The sequence below is a fragment of the Onthophagus taurus genome, chromosome 6 (genome assembly GCF_036711975.1).
Source record: "Onthophagus taurus isolate NC chromosome 6, IU_Otau_3.0, whole genome shotgun sequence".
Lineage (NCBI taxonomy): Eukaryota > Metazoa > Arthropoda > Insecta > Coleoptera > Scarabaeidae > Onthophagus > Onthophagus taurus.
Window position 1 is genome coordinate 11,006,557 of NC_091971.1, and position 23,448 is coordinate 11,030,004.

The 23,448-nt window shown below is 33.6% G+C and overlaps 1 protein-coding gene and 2 long non-coding RNA genes across 4 annotated transcripts in view; 1 reads left to right on the forward strand and 2 right to left on the reverse strand.

Annotated features, from left to right (window-relative positions):
• LOC139430017 (uncharacterized) overlaps window positions 1-19,311 on the reverse strand; it is a 52,890-nt gene extending 33,579 nt beyond the window's left edge. Inside the window, exon 1 of the long non-coding RNA XR_011640584.1 lies at window positions 19,100-19,311. This is a non-coding gene — a long non-coding RNA (uncharacterized lncRNA). The remainder of the gene's footprint in view (window positions 1-19,099) is intronic.
• Window positions 243-23,448, forward strand: part of LOC111424359 (SRY-box transcription factor sox21b) — a 41,837-nt gene continuing 18,631 nt past the window's right edge. The window contains exons 1-4 of one of the 2 annotated variants that reach the window (XM_023057865.2): window positions 243-495; window positions 4,818-4,886; window positions 9,066-9,310; window positions 21,781-21,975. In XM_023057865.2, coding sequence (XP_022913633.2) covers window positions 4,822-4,886; window positions 9,066-9,310; window positions 21,781-21,975 — 505 coding nt within the window. In that variant the 5' untranslated portion in view covers window positions 243-495; window positions 4,818-4,821. The remainder of the gene's footprint in view (window positions 496-4,817; window positions 4,887-9,065; window positions 9,311-21,780; window positions 21,976-23,448) is intronic. The other variant, XM_023057866.2, reaches the window with a different exon arrangement.
• Window positions 1,918-18,914, reverse strand: LOC139430016 (uncharacterized). Its single transcript, XR_011640583.1, has 4 exons — window positions 18,791-18,914; window positions 17,157-17,313; window positions 16,438-17,073; window positions 1,918-2,732 (listed from the first exon to the last, which is right to left on the reverse strand). It is a non-coding gene; the product is annotated as an uncharacterized lncRNA (long non-coding RNA).

Here is a 23,448-nt window from a genome sequence, read left to right on the forward strand (position 1 = left end):
AAGAAGAAGAGATACCAACACGACCGCCACAAAGAATTCTGGGCACAATTCCAAAACACCTGTATATAAAAGAATAAGAGATAAAAAATTAACATAACAATAGATGGGCGGGTACATTTAACCATTCGAAGCATAACGGCGAAGATAAAGCCGGGGAACCCCGCCTCTGATTTCGATTGGATAGTCTCCCTCATTTCCTTTTGCGCCTGCCCGGTGCTGGTGCGGCATGGAACACGTTCCGTGGGCATAGAAGACCGCGCTCCATAGTGGTGAACACGTATTTTCGCGATTGTTGTTGCCGTTTATTTGCAACAAAGGGGGTAGTATACAATAAATTATTTGCGTTTTTCATCTAAATGTGCTATTAGTGTTCTGGTGCGTATCACACGGGGACATTTGGTTAAAATAATTTTTTTTGTGACAACACGGTAAACGAAACGGCCTCAAAATTGATCTCGATCTACACAGGCAGGCCACAAGTGGCCATTTCATCCGGTGAGTTTTATACTTTTATTAAAAATAATATCCACAGTTCAAATTTAGTCTTCAAGGTTTCTTTACGAAAATGTTTTTGCAGTTTTGACATCAATTTTTTATGCTTAAATGTTAAACTTGTATGAAACAACTTTTAAACCACGTTGTTTTTATTAAACATATTACTAAGAAAAAAATTTTATAAAGATAAAATTTATTTAAAGATGAACAAAATAGATATTTCATTCCCCTTTTGTGAACTGTCCACTCCGGAGTAAAGGACGGTTTATCCCTAAATCCCGGTTGACCAAAAGGGTCCAATTTGCTGACTGTAATTGACTAACAAGATTTACACCCTCGTTTTCACCCCGTCGGATTTATTTTTTTTTCTGATTTCTTTCGAGTACATTCCAAGAAAGTCATCAAAGATCCGATTATCTTTGTAATTATTGTTTGTGGTAAAAAAGTGGGTGGACTGCATGGATGGAAAGCGTTCTGGCACTTTTACCGAAAACAATCTCTTTCTCTCTTTCTACTGGAATAAGAATGGTAGATAATTATGGGGCCGTACGGGATTGAATGGGCATTAATTGTACGATCTGTTGTGCCCGTATCTAGTCGAAGCATTGTTGGTAAAGTTGTATTATTAATAATATCGGCGGCACAATTGTTGATTGTCGGTTTCACAATTTGCATAATGGACTAGGCCCGGATTAGATTGAAAGGTATAATTGCAAAGGAGATTAATTAGAATGACCATAATGGTGTTAGAAGTACTTGTTTGTATTGCTAAGAAGGTTACTTTTTTACTCAACAAGGTGCAGTTAATTTTTTTTAACCTATTTGAGAAATTAAATTGCTTCATCTTAAAAAACATTAAGGCTTATTTTCAGAAGAGTCTATTTTTGGGATGTCATAATTTTATAAACGAAATACTTCAAGTAGAAATCACCTCCTAATATTGAAATGTTTTATAATTTTAAACTACTTCTTTATGCCGTGTTATTAATATCGGGAACACAGTTGTTGATGGAGTCGCTTTCACAATTTAGATAATGAGCCAGGTCTAGATTTAAATTGAAACTTGCAATTATGTGAAGATTAATTAGAATGACCATAATAATGTTGAAGTAAGAAGTTGTCAATTTATGGTTTGGGTTTTATCCACAACCAAAAAATGTACAAGCAATATCACTTAAGAAAGGGCAAACCATTATTATGAATTTACCAATGTTGTCAAAACACTATTAAAAACATTACCAATTTTTTGAAGCTGAAGTTTCATTAATCATCATTCGATCTTATTTATTACCGGTACTCTCTATATTTAATAGAAAATGTTACAACGCTAATAAACATCAATTTATATATTCTTTTGCTTTTTTTAAGTTCAATTTAAACTTATACAAACATTGCGCAGTATTAATAAATTATACTTATTGATATCTTTTTATTCTTTTATGCGATTTCGATTGTTACATCACTGTTAGGAGATCGTTGAAATACAGAGGAAATATTTGTGTAACCATAAAATTGGATTTAATTTGTTCTAAATTACAGTGAAGTTACAAAACACAGATGTTTTTAGTTTTTCATCAAGATATATATTTGCCAACAATAATCGCAAAACTTTACCTTGACAATAAAAATGTTTTTGTTACTGCCAGATGATTTAATTCATATAATTTTTTATTTGGGCACGACTGATTCTATCAGCCAAAATTGCTTGAAACAACAATAATAGTATATCATTCCTGCAATCGCATTTATAATCGTTATTAAAAGTCTTTAGACTTACTTTTGTTCCTATGGCAAAAATTTATTGATCGTTATTTTCATCTCCACTTTCTTCTTTGTTGTGCATAACTTGTAACACATAACTTGTTCGTTTTTCATCTTCTCACTGAATGGGTTCTTCTATATTGGCAATCTGCTGATATTCTAATCTAACTGACTTTTCCGGATATTTTAAAAACATTATTATAACTTTGGAATACATCAATCATTAATCTTCTTGCAATCTTCTTTGTAAATAAGTTCTCTCTAGTCATCCTCTGATTGTAGTGGCTGAACCTGGCAAGTGTCCTATAGAACTGTCCTTTATGATAACTTTCCGCATGACAATGCTCTCTGACGCCAGACACATTTAAAGTTCCTTACAATTTGGCCTACATAGTACTGACCACACTTACACAACTTTTCATACCGACAATACGTTTCGTAGCTTGTGAGCCGTTCCATGTTGTGTGTCGCCACACCTACAAAATAAAAAGAAAACTGAGGAAGGCAATATTTGTTCGGTTGTAACTTTGATGACTATATTATCTGGTTCTCTGGAAAAAAAAGTGAAAGAAAATATTCTGGTGTGAATGGTAAATGAAATTTGTATCATTTTTTGTGTTGGTTAATGATTGATTCGAGGTATCGGCTGGTTGTTCTTTGCTTACTCCGGAACGAAAGGTGTCATCATCCTTGTATTGCAGCTATAACTTTTGTGTTCAGAATCTGTTCACTAAAGAGACTTCCTAAAACAGCTCCTCTTATAAATTAGATTAGCAGCAGATTTTTCGTCGTGAATCGTGAAAATGTTTTTTATGTGCACTGTGGCAAACAATAAAATCTTTAAGGTATATAGTTTCCTGCAAGGAAAGTCTTTGGCTTGGAATTTTACAAATCATAGTGTAAGTGCTTCCTCGATATAATTAACTTTCATCTTCCTATCTAGTTCGCTCATGTTGTGTCCTTTATTTCTCCTGAAAATGACTGGTCTAGTAAACTGTTTGTCTTAGCTTCGAATACCTTTTTATCTATAAGCACAGAATTATTACCTGTGTCTCCAATTTGTATAAGCATTTTAGTTATTACACTTATGCTTTCCTTTCACCAATTATCACTCTATATTTCGACGGTTTTATTTATAATACTATAGCGATGTTTTGACGAAAAACGACTTTTGCAGCTTCACCTATAATTTTTGATTTTGAACTTTAGGCTACTATCACCGTTTCTTCTTTATTGATTGAATACTAAATCTGTTGATGTCTCCTGAACTATACTTTCTAGCTTTTTTGGAACTCTCGTACTGCGTTCTGTTTTGCTGTGTTATCCGTTTTGACAAAAGGTGTTTCCACGGTAAATATGGAAATCAAAATTTTTGGTGATTCTCCCATAGTTTTTCCCACAACTTTTATAAATCTACCAATTAAAAAAGAATAATATACAATTACTACTAACATTTAATATTATTTTCCAACAATATCAGCAGAGTAAGTATTCTTATAGCACCACTCACTGATGCTTCAACAATGCATAACGGAACACTCTTTTTGTCTTTTCGGTTTCTTTCCAATCTCCATCCATTCTGCTCAATGTTCTTCTTGTCTAGACAATCTCTGTTCAATCTCTTTCGGCCATTACCATGACTCTAATCAGTTCTCTTACCAAACTGTTAATTTTCGCCTTTTCGTCTTTCCAGTTTCTTTCTTCTATTACCAATCACTTTCAGACTCATTCCTTTCTCCTGAGTTTGTTTCTTCCCTTTCTAATTCATTTCTTCCATTAAAAATTTCTTAGTCTTTCGTGGTCCTCCTCAGCTTTCTTTCCAGTCTTTTTCCATTGTCCTCTTCTCAGTGCCCCTTTCATGCCTTAATTAGTGTTTTTCCAGTCTCTTTCTCCTATTTCGTCCCATTTAAGCCTTTCCAGACACTCTGCTTTCTGCTGTATTTAAAAAATAAATATAATCGTTTGATTTCTAGTTTTAATTGTTATATCCAAAATTATGAAAATATAAACTTCTATAACCTCTAAAAGTTGAGGTTGTATTGCTGATTTTAGTCTGCGTTTTGAGGTTGTAACCTAAAAATGTAGACTTTTGTAAACTTAAGAGTGTAGATGAAATGCTAAAGCGTTACATAGTATACTTGTGAAAATTCTAAAGATGGCATGATAATTGCTGGCGCCAGTCTGCCTTTACGGTCTATGAATCATGAGCATATAATTTGTTGTGAATTCTGAGAACAATTCTTGAATTTGCTTCTATACTGCACAAATTTATTGCTGATTCGATACGGGACAACAAAACGAAGTAGCAATTTACACTGATTGGTCATTTAAATCACTAGAATTTACTTTATATTTTATAAACAAAACCGGGTATTGATAATAAATAATATAATTTCTAATATAAATTTATATAATATACATGTATGTATTCCTTTATTGATTAGTATTATAGAAATAAACATTTAATTTTTTAATATAAACAAATTATTATAGCTGATAGAAATTTTATTTTCTTATATTTTTTTTTAATATTGTATACGGTATTTTACATTTTTCTGTAGGAGCATGGATGGAACAATGCAACACGGATTAATAAGTCCACTGCAGGAGACTTACCACAATCCCGAAGTGTACGTTATCAATTTTTTTCTTTTTTGTTCAATTTATTTTATTATTTGTATTTTGTTTTGTATTTTGTGTTGTATTTACTTATTGTTAGTAGAATTTATTTTAGTTTATAAGTACGAAGGCTTTCATGGCCGGTGTTAATTAAACTAAAACTAGAACTAACACTAGTACTATCACTAGAACTAACACTAGACCTAGAACTAGAAACTTTCGGGTTAAGCCAAGAAGTGTTTCGAACTTATTTCTGAAGAAGGTTGCAACATGGGACATTTCAAACACATTTTCAAAAGACTTAATCGGCAAGTTTCTAGTTCTAGGTCTAGTGTTAGTTCTAGTGATAGTACTAGTGTTAGTTCTAGTTTAATTATTTTAGTTTCTTTCCAGATTTATTTGTTAATTTATTATTTTATATCCATTAACCCACGTTATTGATTAATATAAAGATACCTCAACTTTCTTTTTTAATATTTTGTAAATTTAAAGCCACGTCATTTTAAAGAAGAATCGTTTTATCCACATTTAAAATTTTCGTTTAATATGTATAAACAACCCGTCAACCAAAAAGATACTGATTCCTCGCGCATTCTGACACATTAAAATCCTTCTTTCGAAAGCCGACGCGAACGTTGTCGTTCGGGAACGGGTTTTTGTACCTGTCCATGGTTGCCGTCGGTAAGTGTAAAGGTCTCGCCGTTTTACATTAGGGCAGCAGAGGAGGTCCGTAAATGTAAATGCGACGACCGACCCTCAACGTCCGTAGACGTTGCTGCTGCTCTTCAGCTTCTGATGGTCGCATTTGCCACACTACGCCCCGCACTTTCCCTTTAAGGCCCACGGTGTTCAGTTATAAACAGACCGTTTTGGCCGGCTTCTGTGGTATCTTGACAACTCTATTACCACCCCTGAGTTATTTGACGTTTGCGAGCTATCTGACGTTTATTACCTCTTTGTATTGTCTACGACTCTACGGTATTAAGTCGTGTACTAGTTCAGTTGAGTAAATTTGAATGCCAAATTATATCGATACTAACAAACGAATTTAAATTTTAAATCATCAACGTAACATTTTAATGATTTAAAAATTATCTTCGGTACTTCTTAGGTTTTTGCATAGGTTCTGGTTAACAATACAAAGAAGTTAATGAATCACGCACCTGGTCACGGTGGTTTTTTACTCAAATTAAATGAACGTCTTGGACAATTTTAATAACGCTCCGGTGAGCGTAAAGCAGATGGTTTCAAAGTCGAAGAAACGATGTAACAACTATATATGCAAAGTAACCCACCGTTATCATTAAATTCTAATAACTCGTATTTAAATATTCGTTATTTTTTAATTTATAATTACACTTGAACAATTAGACGACAAAGAAATAAACTTCTCACGTCATGAATTATGATAGATTTTAATTAAACTTATGGTAAAAATGTATATTTAATCGATGTATTCAAATTGCTTATCAAGTTTTTACATAATGTATCTTGTGTACGATAAGTAGATTATTAATCCGCAATTGATTAATTGTACAATACACAATTTGTTTTCTGGCAGCAGTATTTAGTCACTCACAACTAGTTTCTAGTCTTCTGGAAGCAATATCTGTCTTTTACATGTAGTTTTAGCCTTTTGCCAATATGATTTAATCTCTTGCAAACAATTTCTAGTACATTGAGAGGAATATCTAGCCTTTTATTGGCAGTATTTATCTTCTGGTCGCAATTTTTAGTCACTCACAAGTAGTTTCTAGTCTACTACAAGCAGTATCTATCTTCTGCAAGTAGTTTTAGCTTTCTGCCAATAGGATTTAGTCTCTTGTAAGCCTTCTATAGGCAGTATTTGTCATCTGCAAGTAGAAAGCAGTATTTGCTAGTACAATTAGACGACAAATAAATAAATTTCTCACGTTATAAATTATGATAGATTTTAATTAAAATTATGCTAAAAATGCTTATTTAATCGATGTATTCGAATTGCTTATCAAGTTTTTACTTAATGTATCTTATGTACGATAAGTAGGTTATTAATCCGCAATTGATTAATTATGCAATACACGGTCATGTGTGAGTACAATATGAAACATAATATTGAACGGTCAATTTGTTAACTAATGGATCCGTTATTCAAAGATCCTTGAAAACGTTTCTCTCACCATATACTTATCTATTAATAAACGTACTTTCAAGCTAAAGAATAATTGAAATTAATGATGTCGGTGTTTTTCATAGTATAAAGACTTCTAATTACATAAATGCTAACCTTTAAAGAAACAATTATTTTAAAATTAATTAAATGAAACTGCGGTTCTTAATAAAAATTGAGTTAAGTAATGGTCAAAATAATTTATAGCTTATAAATTAATAAATGTGAAGGTGTTTAACCATATAGAAGAATTCAAAAATGTTGCCTTTAATAACTATTATCCTCATTGACTAGATAATTGATGTTAATACGTAAATAAATAAAATAAAGAAATGTGAGTCTACCTTCTATTTCTCGTGGATTTGGATCAAACTGAGGAAGAGAATAATTTAATGAGAATGAGAGTTATAGTAATGAATGAGTCATAAGATGAAATATCTTATGATGTGCAATTAGATGTTGAAAGTGATGAGGAAGAGATAGCTGGATTAAGGTTGGTAAAGTTGCGAAACAATTCAATTCAAAACTTACGGTTTCAATCTCAACAATTTCAGCAGTTTAGATGATTTGACGCGGAAGATGTAGAACTTACAACTTTTAATCTAAAAGTTTGTTATAATATGCTGAGAATGGAAAACTACGCATTCATCTAATTTTCATATTTTGGTACACTTCTCGATATTATAGTCAAGTATCATACCCGTCTATAAGTCTATCTGTAAGTCCCAACCCAAGTATTATGAACAGTCTATAAGTCTAAAAAAAAAGTTTCTTGCAACAGGATTTAATCTCAAGCAAGCAATTTTTAATTCAGAGGAGTATCTAGCTTTCTGTTGGCAGTATTTGTCTTCTACAAGCAGTTTCAGCCTTTTGCCAATAGGATTTAATCTTTTGTAAACAATTTCTAGTACATTGAGAGAAGTATTTAGCCTTTTGTTGGCAGTATTTATCTTCTGGTTGCAATTTTTAGTCACTCACAAGTAGTTTCTAGTCTACTGCAAGCAATGTCTATCTTCTGCAAACAGTTTTAGCTTTCTGCCAATAGGATTTAGTCTCTTATAAGCAATAATTAGTACATTGCAATCAGTATTTATTTATTTTTTATGTTCTAACAACCTATATGTATATGTCAACATATTTACTTTTTCTTTCTTTTCTAAAAACGTCGAATTCAAATATGCGACTTAAACAATATTTTCAGTAAACGAACCTCAAATTACTCACATTAGTGTTATAGATGCTTAATTATTTCCCATACTTTTACGACTCACTATTATATAAACTGTTTCTATAAAATATCTATTAAATTCTCCTTTTCAATTAAATTCACCTTAATGCTACTACAAAGAGTAGCTTGAGCTATTTCAATCCCGTTGGAATACCAACTTTGAAATACCAACCGAACGCAAACGTCCAACATTCCAAACATTTTCATTAAACTCTCATTTTCCGTTACTTCTTCGACAATAAACAACGATGAATACCCAAAATGAATAACGAAAATGAATCGGCGTTTAAGGTAGGTATTCGTTCGACCATCAGAATTCTTCGCATCCCATTCAACACTCCGACCTTAATTATGCAACTGTAATTGGCCGGATTGACGGTCCGAAAAATTAGCGATGCTGTGCGTCCTCCTTGATGCCGCCTTCTTCATCTTCATTTTCTTCTCGTTCTCGTTTCGCAAAGTGTTCCGTGGGAACGTTGGGATTCCCGGTGAATCCGTTCCTCTTAAGATATTTACCGCGTCGAGAACGTCAAGAGATGGGGCCAATAATGTCGACACTTTCACGCGAAGTCCCTAATTGCTACTTCGAAGGAAGTTGCGTAATTACTCCTTTTGCAAACGACGTTCGTAGACTTGTTTTTGATATTAATGGATGTAATGGCATGTTACACGATTTACTTAGTTGGGTAGTTCGGAAGCTGTGTAAATAGTTTTATTTAAATCTTAAAAATGTATTTTCAGAGAGAGTATTTTTGGGATCGTTTATTATTTGAGTGTGCAATTTTTAATAATAATAAATGATGTTTGTTATAGATCCGTTGGTCCCATGTGCGACGGCGGATTTAGCGCAGCCGAGGGATTGTCAAGGATGGCATCTCTCGGCGGAGCAGCCCTTGGGGTACCCCAAGGACTCTCAAATTCGGTACAGGCGACGAAGAAGCAAGAGGATCACATAAAACGACCTATGAATGCTTTTATGGTGTGGTCGCGATTGCAACGGCGTAAAATCGCTCAAGAAAATCCGAAGATGCACAATTCAGAAATTTCGAAACGTCTGGGTAAGTTTTATTATTATTATTACCCACCAATTTTAGAGTAATTACAACTAAAAAAGAACACATCCCCATATAATTTCACTTCATCCTTTTTGGAGGTTTTTATTTGATCTTGTTTTGTAATGTACGCGAGCCAGGAGTCAGATCGACACAATAACTCCATTCCTCCATCCTGAGACTCTTTGAATAGATCCGAATGGACTGTGCAGCGGCAGATCCGGTTAACAAAGCGTCCTGTGCCATTGTTGGCATCGTCGACTGTTCGGCCAAAAATGCCTTGTAGCTTTGCTACCGGCCAAAACGAGAACGAACACGTAGGTAGTAGTAGACGGTCATCCAAAAAGCTTGCCGTATATAATCAAAACACTTCAAAAAAAAAAGGTTGAAATATAAAATGAAATAAAAGTCCAGCTGTGCACTGTCACTTGTCGATCATACACTCACGAATATGAATAATACATAGGAATATAAGGGACGACGCGTTCTGTATAAACATTGGAGTACAATACAACGTATCATACGGTGGTGCTTTCGTGTTGCGCCCGTTTAAGGGGTGGGCCAAATATATGAAAATGTTGACGTTTAAGGGATACTTGCGAACGGGGCCACCCTTTTCATATGCAAAGCTGGAACGCATTATGAGCTACTTGGGGGTTCTATAATGAGGTTATAGTGGGGGCAATTCGTTTTTGATAATGTATATTGTACAAAATGTATCATGTTTTTTTTTATTCTCTTTATATAACCTTTTCATTCCCCGTTATTTATTGGTGGCACTGACAGTGAATGTGTTAATTCTATTTCATATGCGCAATTCGTTCGGGGTCGAAGAAATCATTAGTAAGAAATCGTAGTTATTGTAGATTTGAGATTCCACTCTCCACTGTATCGTATAAGAAAAATTTTAAATTGTTCCCTCCAGCATTGACCAACATTTTTCGTAGCGACGGGTATAAAATAGTTGTTATTGATCCTACTAGTGGGCGAAGGTCGACCCGCCATTGCATATTTTAATGAAATGGAACGGATAATTAGCAGTCTATTGATTAGCGAAGGAGAGTTTTGTCCGGTGCAATACACAAATGTCACTACCAACAACGCTAAGTATAATTGGCATTCGTATTGGTTTGATTATGCAAAACGAAATAGAAGTCGTCGACGTGCTATTTGGTCAATTTATGCAACGCAATCGTCATCACGAGCGTTATAGTACTCGGGCTTCAAAACGTTTATTCGCATCTGAAACGATATTACATAACACCCTGTTTGTATTTCTCTTTCTAAGAAATCGTTTCGAAATTGGGTTCAAATCTTATAAAAGCGACAACGGTGACAATATTTTCCATAAACGGCTACGTGTCTATTCTCGTTATAACTAACACTTAGCGATGATTAATGCCTATTTATACTTAATTCTTCGTTTGTTAAGATAACCCGCTAACAAGAATTGACATTGCGTTTATAACACACCATGACCGAATATTTTTTGTTTGCCAATGTATTTTGTAAGTACATATTTCCGAGCGGACGTTAATCACTTATGAAAACAAGTTCGTTATCGAGATATTTGATGGAGGTAGCTTTACCCAAAAAAAAAACCAAAATGGAAGAAAAAATCATAAAAAAATTAATGACGATTCAGGTATTTTAAGTTGATGGAAAAGGAATTCATTTGTAACGTAAATTACCCTTTTCAAAGTGATAAATGTTGCAGTGGTATTTGTAAGTATGTAAATAGACAAATTTTACGATTTGTTTAAAAACAAATTGATTGTTTGTAATTTACGTAAGTGTTGGAATACAAAAGTGATTGGAATGACAGTGTAATTAATATTGTTTCGCAAATTGTTTGTTGTTATTTGTATAATTACTACATCTTGTTTTTAAAACTTTGCATAACAATTTAATATTTTTATAATTTCATATCGCATAGACTTGTTTTTAAAACAGCATGTAGAATTAATTAGTTTTAATCATACATGTGTGTTGTAAATTTATTACTTTGATAACATTCTTGCAAATACTTATTGACTCAAAAATTTATATAAAGCTAACGATCAGTACTTTGCCCACTTTGGTTGTCGAAAAAATACGACCCAATTAACCCGAAATCCACATCACAGTTATTCGGTTACTGTTAGTTTAGTTATAGATTTTGCATTACCCAACTATTGACAGTTCTGGTTATTGATAACCCGTCAAGTTGAAAATTCGCTCAATCACTAAATATGATTTCCTTCGAAAAATCCTTGATTTGTTGATGTTGTATCCAATTGCTGATTGCGCATGACCTGTTGGGTTGACATGTTATCTCAGTTGAATCTTGTAAGCGTGGATATGCAGATCTAAGATTAAATTACGTTGTACAACATTTTTAAGATGTCCCTTTTGACCTTCTCTAACATGTTGAACAAAACCTATAGTCCAAAATTTCTTGATTAAATTTACCACAGCTTTCTGAGATGAAAATGAGAAAATATGCAACAATGTGTGAATTTTCAGTTTGCTACTTTCAAATTACAACATTCTATGTTGAACATCAAGCAAACTTCTAGTCTCTATTTGGAATTATATCCATTACAAAACTTGCATTATAACGCTATAATTAATTTAATTAATTATTCAACAATGTTCTATTCTGGGTTGTTAATGAAGAATTTATTATTTAATTTATTATTATTTATTAGATGACATTGCAAAATTGAGCAGCATAAATAATACAAAGAATTTTACAAGTTACTCCATTTTGGTATAGATGCGAATCTATCAAATGCAACAAATATGCTAAACGTTTCCTTAGAAGCAACAAAAAAGGACAGAAGAAAAGATTATGGTCAAATTGAGGAGCTTTATAAAGCAGCAAAGGTTCCAAAAATGATTCTGAGTTGTCGAACATCGAAAATTTTTGAAAATTACGAAATCTGTAACATAACACACTTTATGACCCAATATGAGTCATGTAAACTTTGATCTGGTATAATGCAATAAATAATTGAGTTTATTAAGAAATGTTCCATTTGTGAAGGATGCGCGATTAGAATATTATATACTATATTATATTGCTTGACACTAACGCGACTGGAGAATGCCTTATCCATTATTTTTTTGACATTGCCAAATTTGTAGTACAGTACAAATTCAGGAAATAAAAATAAAAATTTTAAAAAGGCAAAATTTTGAATTCTGAATCTGAGGAAATAATTATTTTTGTCAATGCCAAATTCTAATTTTATCCACTCCTTATGTTCCATAGGTCATTCTGCACTGTTTAGAAACAAAAAATTAAAAACAGAAATAATGTTGCGAATTTGGAAGCTGGGCAGTTTGACCTCCTTCAATTTATATCTCCATGCTCTTCTACTTCCTGCTTTCCTCTTCCAATTCCTGCATCCTAGCATTCCTTTTGCATCAATATCAACCGCCTCTTTTCATCTATTCCGTGGCCTTTATTTCGGCCTTACTCCTTGCATTTTTCTGTTTATTAGCATTTCAGGACGTCTATCTTCTTTTATCCTAGGAAAATGATCATTGTAGTGTCTGGATTCTGATGTAATTGGATAGGTCATGTTCCTTGACGTTGTGGTATAATTCACAATTGCATATATGTATCGTTTGTTAGTTTTTGAATTAAAATCCACGTTTTTTTTCATGTCTTTGATGAAGGAGGCTTGGGATTTTGGATAGATAAGTAATAGTCTTAACTTTCACCAAGGCTGTTGCTAGAAGACCTTCATTTTCTAGTCCACTTGATGCAATCTTTTTCACTCTTTATATTTTGGTTAAACATTTTTTATAGATTTAATGTTTTGATTGGTCTACTTGTTCCCACCTCTACGAAGCAACGTATGGGTTTATTGCAGATGCGACATTTTGACGTTGATTTGCACTTGCTGCTTTAGTCGTGAGACGAGCAATCTTAGCACAATTTTTTATCTTTAATATACTCTGTCCTTTCCGGAACTATGAGTTTCTTGAATTTCATGTAGTAGTGTTCTACATGGTTTTACTTACAATATCAACAATTAATCTTATTATTCTTATTGTTAGCTTTTTTTGCTGCGTTGGATTGTTTCACTTTCTTGGTTCAATGGTTGCTTCTAGTGTTTGGAATTGAGTTCCGAAAAGAGTTCTTATTTAGTACTTTCAATAGCTTGTTCGTCTCATAAAAACCTTGAATACGTTCAAGGTTTTTTATGGATCACATTACAAAACTGACCAACATAAATAATACTAAGAATTTACAAGTTAGTCCATTTTGTAATGCAGTAGAAGTCCCAAAAATGTGTAATAGACTTTTTACAATATATCTAGAGTAGTTGCAGCAAGGTGAAAAATAGTGAATTAGAAACTATTGAAATAACACAGCAATTATGAGTAAAATATGTCAAGATGACGGAATTGTCACTACCATAAGATTCTCAAGTTCAACTATATCGAAAGAAAAATCGGAAAATTTGTTGTCTACGAAGTGGTTTCTGATAACGAGTCAATGAACTTTGCGAAATGTTTCAGAACTACACCTTTTTTCTAAACGCCGAAAAGTTCCAAAAGTTCTAAATTGTATGCAGTTCGTTAAATATATCGCAGAAACAAGCTAGATTCAGCAAACTGAAAAGTATCTAAGTAGCTTGGTTACACGAGATAAGATGTTGCGACTTGATAGGTATCGTGAAATGTAGTATGTTCAAGACACGTTCTAAAGGCATATAACATGCAATGCTTAGCTGTGAATAAACACGATCGAGCTCCGTCAGTATAGTGATGATTTTGCCAAATTGATCAACGTTGCTTCTTGTATTGCTGAAAATATTTCTCAGGAAGTCTTATAACTTACTGAATCAAGATGATTCAGTAAGTCTTATAACTTACTGAATCAAGATGATTCAGTCCATAACTCTCGGATATTTGTTTTACATGGAATGTCCTCTAAGAAACCTGAGGAAGTGTTCTCGCATAAATTACTGTAGGAGAGAATTGGGCGTGACATCTATTTTTTAACAACAACGGTGCCAATTTGCGGTAGTTCTATTTTGTGGGGTTGATGGTGGTTGGAATATACCTTGTTATTTTGGCCTATCGCAAATGTAATTTTGTCTGAAAGCGCCGTTAAACTTTGGATTGTTGTAAAGCAAGGAATTACAAAGTAATAAGTTGCTACTATTACTACACTGGAAGCATTGTTACAAGACTGACTTTTGAAATATACGAGATGCTAAATTCGCAGTAATGATAAGTATGAGTTGCCATTTAAGAACTGGTGGGGACCTTGCAAATAATAATAAAGTCAAAAAATTTTGCTATCATTTCGTTTCTGCATATAACACAATATTGTATGTAGTACTGTGCCTTTTGGTTTCGCTCTTCTGTAGCAGTCTGTTTATGCATTATTGCACTGTAGCAGTTAATATTTAAATTAATAATTATAACAGGGGCCGAAAAAACATTGTTCTACTTTTAAAATTGAGTTTTAAACGAATTATTAACAAATCAATATATCGTTTCATCCCCCTTTCTGTCGTGAAAATGGAAATGGAAAACGATAAAAATCGACGGTCCCCGCCGTCGGGGGGACAATAGCGTCTCGACTCGACTCCCCCGCGCGCACATACAACCAGGGCCGATCCTATTCATCGTTTCCTATGAAACGGCCGGGTCCCCGGTCCGGGCCTGGCGGTGCGCGCTTTGTCGCGGATGCGAGCACCTGTTCTCCCATTGGAGGAACAATGGAGCGGCCGATTGCCTCCTCGTCCAATGGAGACGCCCGATTGCGTTGCACTCCGTTTTTGTCCTGTGTTTTGTCATTTTGTCTCTCTAGAAGTTTGTTGTATGCCAACATCAGCCACTGTGGAAACCCCATTGTTACCCACCCTTCCAGCTCCCCTCGTAGTACCCAAGATAAGAATTAATTACCACAGCTTTGTATATAAACATTTACAAGAAAGTATTTTTCAAACAAAAAAAAGATGAATTTTTTGCTTATACTTATCTACATAATCTAAGTGTTAACAACGACATAAAACTAGACACTACAAACCGTATATTACCCCGTAAGCTTATTTACAGTGTATAATCGGCTTACTCAACAGTGTAGTTGCCCTAACACTTTGTACAACGACCAATTTATGAAGTGAGAGTATATGAACGGAACGCATGGATCATCTCACACAGAATGCTTTGAATTTATTAGAATTTATAGTTTGAAATAAAACAAAGACCCGTTGCCGTTCGCTTGTGAATCTGCAAATCAGTTTGTAAAACATAATTCCGAAGCAACTTCTCTCAACCGTGCGCTAATGAACCGCAAATTAATTGATACGTTACACATACGACTCTGTCCACCTAGTTAGCGTCGCTACTGCTGTAATCCACACGCTGTCAAACTAATTTATTGTTATAATGCGATCGGGGGCTCCGCATAAATTGCGAGAGAAGGCATTTAAATTAATATCTTCAAAACGTAACTCGGATAAGAGCATTAAAACGTGATTTATTAATTAATAAATTAGCACGTTATTTATATGTATTAACCGATCGAAACTTGCGGCACTGGACCCAGTCGCAAGTCGCGGTGAATATCGCAATAACAATTTATTAAACGACGCGACAGTTTATATCCTTGTGTTATTACATTTCTTGGTCAGATATCGCGTGTAAATAAGCACAATTAAATCCCGCATCCGGGAAGATTAACTTTAAAATCTTGACCTCATTTCTTCCCCTTTTATAGAAGTCATGTATAAATTTTAAGTTAAGACATTTTTAAAGGGATATGCAATCATAATTAAGACGATAAATTTTATTGTGTAACAAATCTGTTGAAATATAATATTATTTAAAATTAATTAATTTTTTTTCATATCATCCGGCTTTAATGAAGACTTATTTTTTTAATAACTCAACTCATTTAAACCACGGATTATCTCACTGATGTCTTAAATCAACATCATGCACAAAATACAGCGATTTTGTAAAAACTCAAATACTCGAACAAGAAAATATAAGTTATTATCCTGGAGAGTAGGCAAAATTTTAAACAATTTGAAAGGATTAATATAACTGAGTGCTATATAATATGCCTGATCTTACTTATATGATAAGAAGTAATGTGTCAATAATCTCTTCATACTTACATACACTTCTACACCTTATCCAACGAAAAGCAGAATTTTCTTTGTGGTGAATAACATCAATTTTAGATGTCTTCAAGGTCAAATAGTTGCAATTTTTTGGTCTTTCTGTCAATTAACTTTTTTAGCATATCCCCTTTGTCCGTTGCAATTTGTTGGCAAAGAAATACAATATGGATTCTTTTTTTGCCTAATTTTGCTCAACTTTATGTTACATAATTTTGTCAGACTTCAATTTTTTTGCAAGTCTTTGCTAATATATTTCTTTATGGCACAAAGATTAATTTAAAAACCATCAACTCATTGAGACCAGGACATCGAGAATTTCTTGAAAGCTTGTATAGGAGTCCCAATATTGTCGTGTGTTTTTGAACAAGTTGATGAGTTATCCATCAAGACATTCGGTACAAGATAATTCCATGGGTTGGTTGTTATTGTTACAATACGTAGTCTTATTGACAATCTTGAAAAGAGATTTTCTTTTCGAAATCATCAGCTACAATAACTGGTGTGTTCTGAATTTCAGCTGCAATCTCTTGTTATATTATCTCCAGATACATAATTCGAACCTATTGATTTACCGTTTTACGGAATTTAAGCTCAATTTTCATTTTCAATCATCTCCATATAATTAATAATCTAAACGAAATAAAATAATTTTTGATTCATAACAATTAAACTTTGCATTTTAGACTGAACCCAAATAACATTAAATTATTTACCTTTTAACCTCCAAATCCATCAAACGTCAATGTATTTAGAATGAAATTAGCTAACGACTAATTTCACGTTGATGCCACAACGTCGAATTTCGAGAAAGTTTTTTGGACCAACAACCACCACACCACATTTTGAACCATCACATGTTGTTTCAATTAACTTTTGCGTGTAAGATGTGACTTCATTGACAAGAACTTGTTGCAACTGCAACTGTACTAAAGGCTTTAAAAAATTTAAGTTTTTCCTTTTCCACTTCTATCATTCTTTTCTGTATATCGCTCGAATGTTTCAGAGAACGCGTTGGGTGTTTTTCAGTTGATTCTGGCGTTCTAACTGTACATATTGATGGGGTTTCTTCCTCTACAGGTTGGTTACTAACATCATCCTGATAATCATCACTATTGACTCTGTTCTTGTGATATTGTGCTTTCAACATTTTTATTACGCACTGGTGGAACATTACCTGCACTTTCTCTCGGTGTCATCTCATCTGCCAGAAAACACAAACTATCGTAGTAAGGCCAGGTAGAGCCAACCTGTTCTCCTCCTTCATCACCGAAGCATTTAATTTTCATTTTTTGGTATTCTCTCCAAAATGTATCTCTCAGTCCTTTCCATTGTGACATTGCTGTTTCACCTGAAAATGACAAAAAGATAAAACTGGCACAATGTTTTATAATTATAAACAATACTTTTCCATAGTACTACAGGCAGTAGCAGATACAAATTATAAATTTGTGTGCATTGACGTGGGTGGATATGGGAAACAAAGCGATGGCGGAACTTTTGCTTCTTCAACTTTATCGCAGCAGTTAGAACATCGATCTTTACTACCAGAAAATAGAAAACTTCCCAATTCCGATGTGGTGCTCCCGCACGTTTTACTACGTGACGATGCATATCCTTTAAAAAAGTATCTAATGAAACCCTATTCTAAACGAAATCTCTCACGGGAAGAAGAAATATTCAACTACAGACTGTCACGGTGTCGTAGAACAGTGGAATGCTCATTTGGAATTATGACAGCAAAATGGAGACTATTAAACAAACCTATAGAGTGTCATCCAAATAAGGTCGATTTAATAGTGAAATGCATAATAAAAGTAATTACATAACGTAATTATAGACAGGGAAGGACAATTACAAAGCTCGTGCAAACAACAGGTCTACTAACGTGGCATACGATGTATGAGAAACTTTTAAACTATATTTTAATAGTGAAATTGGCGCCATACCACAACAATTTACTATTTAAGACCGGAATTTAACACTTCAATTATATAAATACATTAGAAAACATTATATTAAACAGTGTGACTTGCTTAATAAATCGTAGTTTAATGTGATTTTTGGTCCCACAACACTCTTCTGTCGAACACCAGTAGGATTAATTTCTCATTATCCATGATATCCAAATATTATTTGAAATAATGCCAACTTGAATTTTAATATTAAAATGTGCAGTTCGCGCGAAAAAAACAAACCCATTTGAACTTCTAGCGACAAGTAGCGATTCGCGCGATTAATTCGCTTGTACTGTAACCATACACATTTCACTATATCGGTTTGTTTGTTCGCCCGAATTCGGACGTACACGCCCGAACTATGGTTCGCGCGAATTTGCTTGCACTGTAACCGTAGCCTAAGAATGTATTAAAACCGGTTTTAGCGAGTTCAAACCTTTTTTTTCTTAGAAAAACATAAATTTAAAGAGGAGTAACACAGAACGTCATTAATGACGTTTCGCGATTATTAACACCAAACAATTATTAAGAGATGGCGCCACTTTTAATAGATAAAATTAATAACTTTAATTAAATAAAATCATTTTGGATTTATAACAATTAATGATAAATGTTTTTATTAAATTCGTTCAAATCTCGACTTGATTTAACAATTAAACTTTACATTTTAGATTGAACCCAAGTAAAATTAAATTATTTACCTTTTAACCTCCAAATCCATCAAACGTCAATGTGTTTTGAATGAACGTTGAATTTCCAGGAAATTTTTTGGACAAAAAATCACCACACCACATTTTGAACCAGCACATGTTGTTTCAATTAACTTATAAGAATCTATTAAAACAGGTTTTAGCGAGTTCTAAACCTTTTTTCCTTAGAAAAACATAAATTTAAAGAGAAGTAACACAGAACGTCATTAATGACATCTCGCGATTATTAACACCAAACAATTATTAAGAGATGGCGCCACTTCTAATACATAAAATTAATAATTTTAATTAAATTAAATCATTTTAGATTTATAACAATTAAAAAAAAATGTTTTTATTAAATTCGTTCAAATCTCGACTTGATTTAACAATTAAACTTTACATTTTAGATTGAACCCAAATAAAATTAAATTATTTAGCTTTTAACCTCCAAATCCATCAAACGTCAATGTGTTTTGAATGAACGTTGAATTTCCAGGAAATTTTTTGGACAAAAAATCACCATACCACATTTTGAACCATCACATGTTGTTTCAATTAACTTATAAGAATCTATTAAAACAGGTTTTAGCGAGTTCTAAACCGTTTTTCCTTAGAAAAGCATAAATTTAAAGAGGAGTAACACAGAACGTCATTAATGACATTTCGCGATTATTGACACCAAACAATTATTAAGAGATGGCGCCACTTCTAATAGATAAATTAATAATTTTAATTAAATTAAATCATTTTAGATTTATAACAATTAAAGAAAAATGTTTTTATTAAATTCGTTCAAATCTCCACTTGATTTAACAATTAAACTTTGCATTTTAGATTGAACCCAAATAAAATTAAATTATTTAGCTTTTAACCTCCAAATTTATCAAACGTCAATGTGTTTTGAATGAAATTAGCTAACAACTAATTTCACGTTGATGCCACAACTTCGAATTTCGAGGAAGTTTTTCGAATCAATAATCACGCCGCATTTAAAACCTTTACATGTCGCTTCTACCAGAATGTCAATATTGCATCTGGTCTTCTGCAAACGTGTCACTGCTCTTCAAAGACACGTTTTTGTCATTCATGCAATCCATTATTTTGCACTGTTCTTGTATACTCTTTAGCGATACCTTGAATTCAGAGAAATACCTGCAAAAATGTATTAAGTCTATCGAAGCATTGTAGTTCAAGTAAGGGAATTAGCTTTACAATTAGTCTTGTGTGTGTTTTCCACAGACACAAGAAGATTTCCGTAGAAGCCATTTAGAAAAATGTTTGTGCCGCAATTTTTTTGTAGTTGACCAAGAGACTTCTTCGTTTTTCCTTCTGTGCGTTTGGACTTTTCCTTGCCGCTATTAATTTCTTTGACTGACAGATTGCCTTCGGAACCTTATCTTGCTGCAGTGTTCATTTTATTACTTTCCATTACATTGACACCTTCCTGGTTAGATAATGCAACTTTCTAATACGATGTCGTTAAAAAAATGAAAAGTAATATTATGTACTTCATATCCTGTGCAACTCAATTATCCAGTTAAAAATGACCGAGTTCTCCAATTATGTGTTAACATAAAAATATCTCCTAATCCCTAAAGTATATAGAATTACACAATGTTATATAAGAATTTAAAAAGTATAATAGCGTTGACATAGTTTTGCCTACTAATTATGTTGGCTGTCTTAAAACGGCTACAATTTTAGACTATCATTTCCATTTACTTGTCATGTTTAGAAAACTCCAAAGGTGAAGGGATCATTTTGGTGCTTTTTGCTGATTGAGATAATCAACTTGTTTTTATGATAAGAAGTGTTGATTGGCTATTTACAAAATCAATTTTCTTTATTTGCATGCTTAATCAAAATTGTTAATAATCGCAAAAGAAAACTTACTTACAGAATCTGTTAACAAATTTTCTCAAATCTCGCCTAATCTGATGTGCAAAATCCTCTTGAAAGGCGAGGAGTTGCGGCTAGAGATAACGCAATCGGCGAGAATCTCCCTTCGCGAAACCATGTAACTTGAAGTATCTATTCGAACGAACAATAGAGCTTAACAAAAGCCGGCTAAAGAGACATCGCGAAAGCTTTGTCTCGCTCGAAGCCGTTTGCCCGGGGAATAAAAGGACAGTTTGAACTCAATCTATAGGAAAATATAACTTTTTGTTGTACGCCCCGGAGGCTTTTGTGTTTTTTTTTCTCCCTTCGCGAATGAACTCGTGTCGTCCGAATACAACACAAACTGACCATCCTTATTATTGCTTGCGAGTTGTTTTTCTTCAAATCAAATTTAACATTTCATTATTATTTAATTTTATTAGGTGCCTAATTTTAATTGATAGTATTTCTTGTGCAACTTATAAACGAAGAAAAAACTCATTACATATTGTTAACCGCGCTAATAAATACACTTTTTTTCAATACGTTTCGGACACGGTCGATGAGGGTCCGAAAAAAGGCTTTCTTTTATGTTGAACTGTCAAACGTTTCTTTGTCAAGCGATCCGCCCAGGTGCGAGGTGACGTTTTGTTTGCGGTTCACGTGCAATTCGCCATGCCCATTTTTCAACAGAATTTGAGCTAAGACTGTGAACGGAACAATATAAACGTTGAACGAAGGCCGTGGTGCAGCCGTTAAGGCACACATTATTATATATTGCGGTGTTAACGGGCGTCCGTCGTTCTTTACAGGTTCTGAATGGAAGCTGCTCACGGAGGACGAAAAAAGACCGTTCATCGACGAAGCGAAGAGATTGAGGGCGTTACATATGAAGGAACACCCGGATTACAAGTATAGGCCGCGACGTAAACCAAAAACGCTGAGAAAGGAAGGATATCCGTATTCCATACCATATCCTTCAGTCCCTATGGATGCCTTAAGAGCTGGTAAGTGAAAATTTTGATTATTATAACACAAATTAACGTCGGGTATAATAATTAAAAATAGTAAAAATACGGCCCCAACGTCAGTCATCAATGGGTCGAGTTTGTCTTATTAACACAACTCCAAGACCAACCGCTGTTTCTATCAAGTGGTCTGCGCGCCCACCAGGTGCAGAGGTCGCTACCTTTGCCGCACCCAAAGAGACAGAAATAAAAGAAGTAATGTCTACATTATATCCCATCTCGCCGGACAAACTCTATGCTAATTTGTACCTATCTAGCTATAGATACAAGTTTTTTTTTCTTTTAAAACATTCCAATGTCTTGGTCCTTTTTCTGATTTCGTTTTCTTTTCAAAACCCGCATGCTTACTGTGAATACAAACGGATGTTCTTTGAATCTTTGTAATAATAACGAAATATTTTCATAACTAGCACGCGTATACCATCTGTTTAAAATTGGAAGGAAATTAACAACAGTTCTTTTCAATCTTAAAATATACTTAGATTAAAATAAAAAATTTCATTTAGATTTATTACCTTCAATATTTTTTTTTTCGATTTAAAAGATTAATAGAAGATTAAATAAGGTTATAATTGATTAATGCGAGATTAACTCACTTTCCAATGTTAAGCGATTTATTTTTCTCGCAGAACCCCAGTTAATGTTAAAATTTTACAAAGTGCTTATTTCTCTGGAATATGTTGGGTTGAGTTTGATTTGTGTTGAGTTGTCTGGTTTATGGAGACCAATTACATTTGAAATTGATATGGACAAAATTAGAATATTGAAGCATACGAAAAGAACCAGTTTACTAACATTGCCTTGATTACTAAGACAGACAGGCAACACAGAGGAACTATCAGCTGCACTCAACTTGACAAGCGAAATGTCATGATGGATTTTATCATGAAGTATTTGAAAAATCAGTGTAAATGATATCTTCTTGACCCTCTTATCAACATCGCTTGAAAGAAACTCGTTGAACATCAAGAGAGATCAAGAATCCAACTGTTCAAAACATTTGAGTGATGTTCAAAAGCCTTGGTGAAGTTGGAAAAGTATGGTAATCGAGCGGCAATTGTTTATGTCATTCCTCATCAACATTTGAGAATTAAAAAGAGCAACAGAAAGTCTTATTATTTTATTGGAAATAGTTCTGTTAAAAAAAGATTGCAACCTCATCCCAGAAATGAGGGTAACAAATTATCAGCAAATCAAAATATCGTGAACTTTTATGTCATTCAGTACAATAGGCGAAAAAGCCCACGAGATTGTATCAGTCTGTTCGTACTACCCATTGTTATACATACATCCAGGTTGGCTAGAATCATCTCTGCATACATTAACATTTTTCTCTGATTCTCTAACATATCTTTTTTTGATTGGTCAAGCTTCCATGATCTTCTAAAATCATTTAATATCCCATTAGAATGTCAATTCAAGTCGTCAACAACTTTTTGGTTTGAAAGGCAA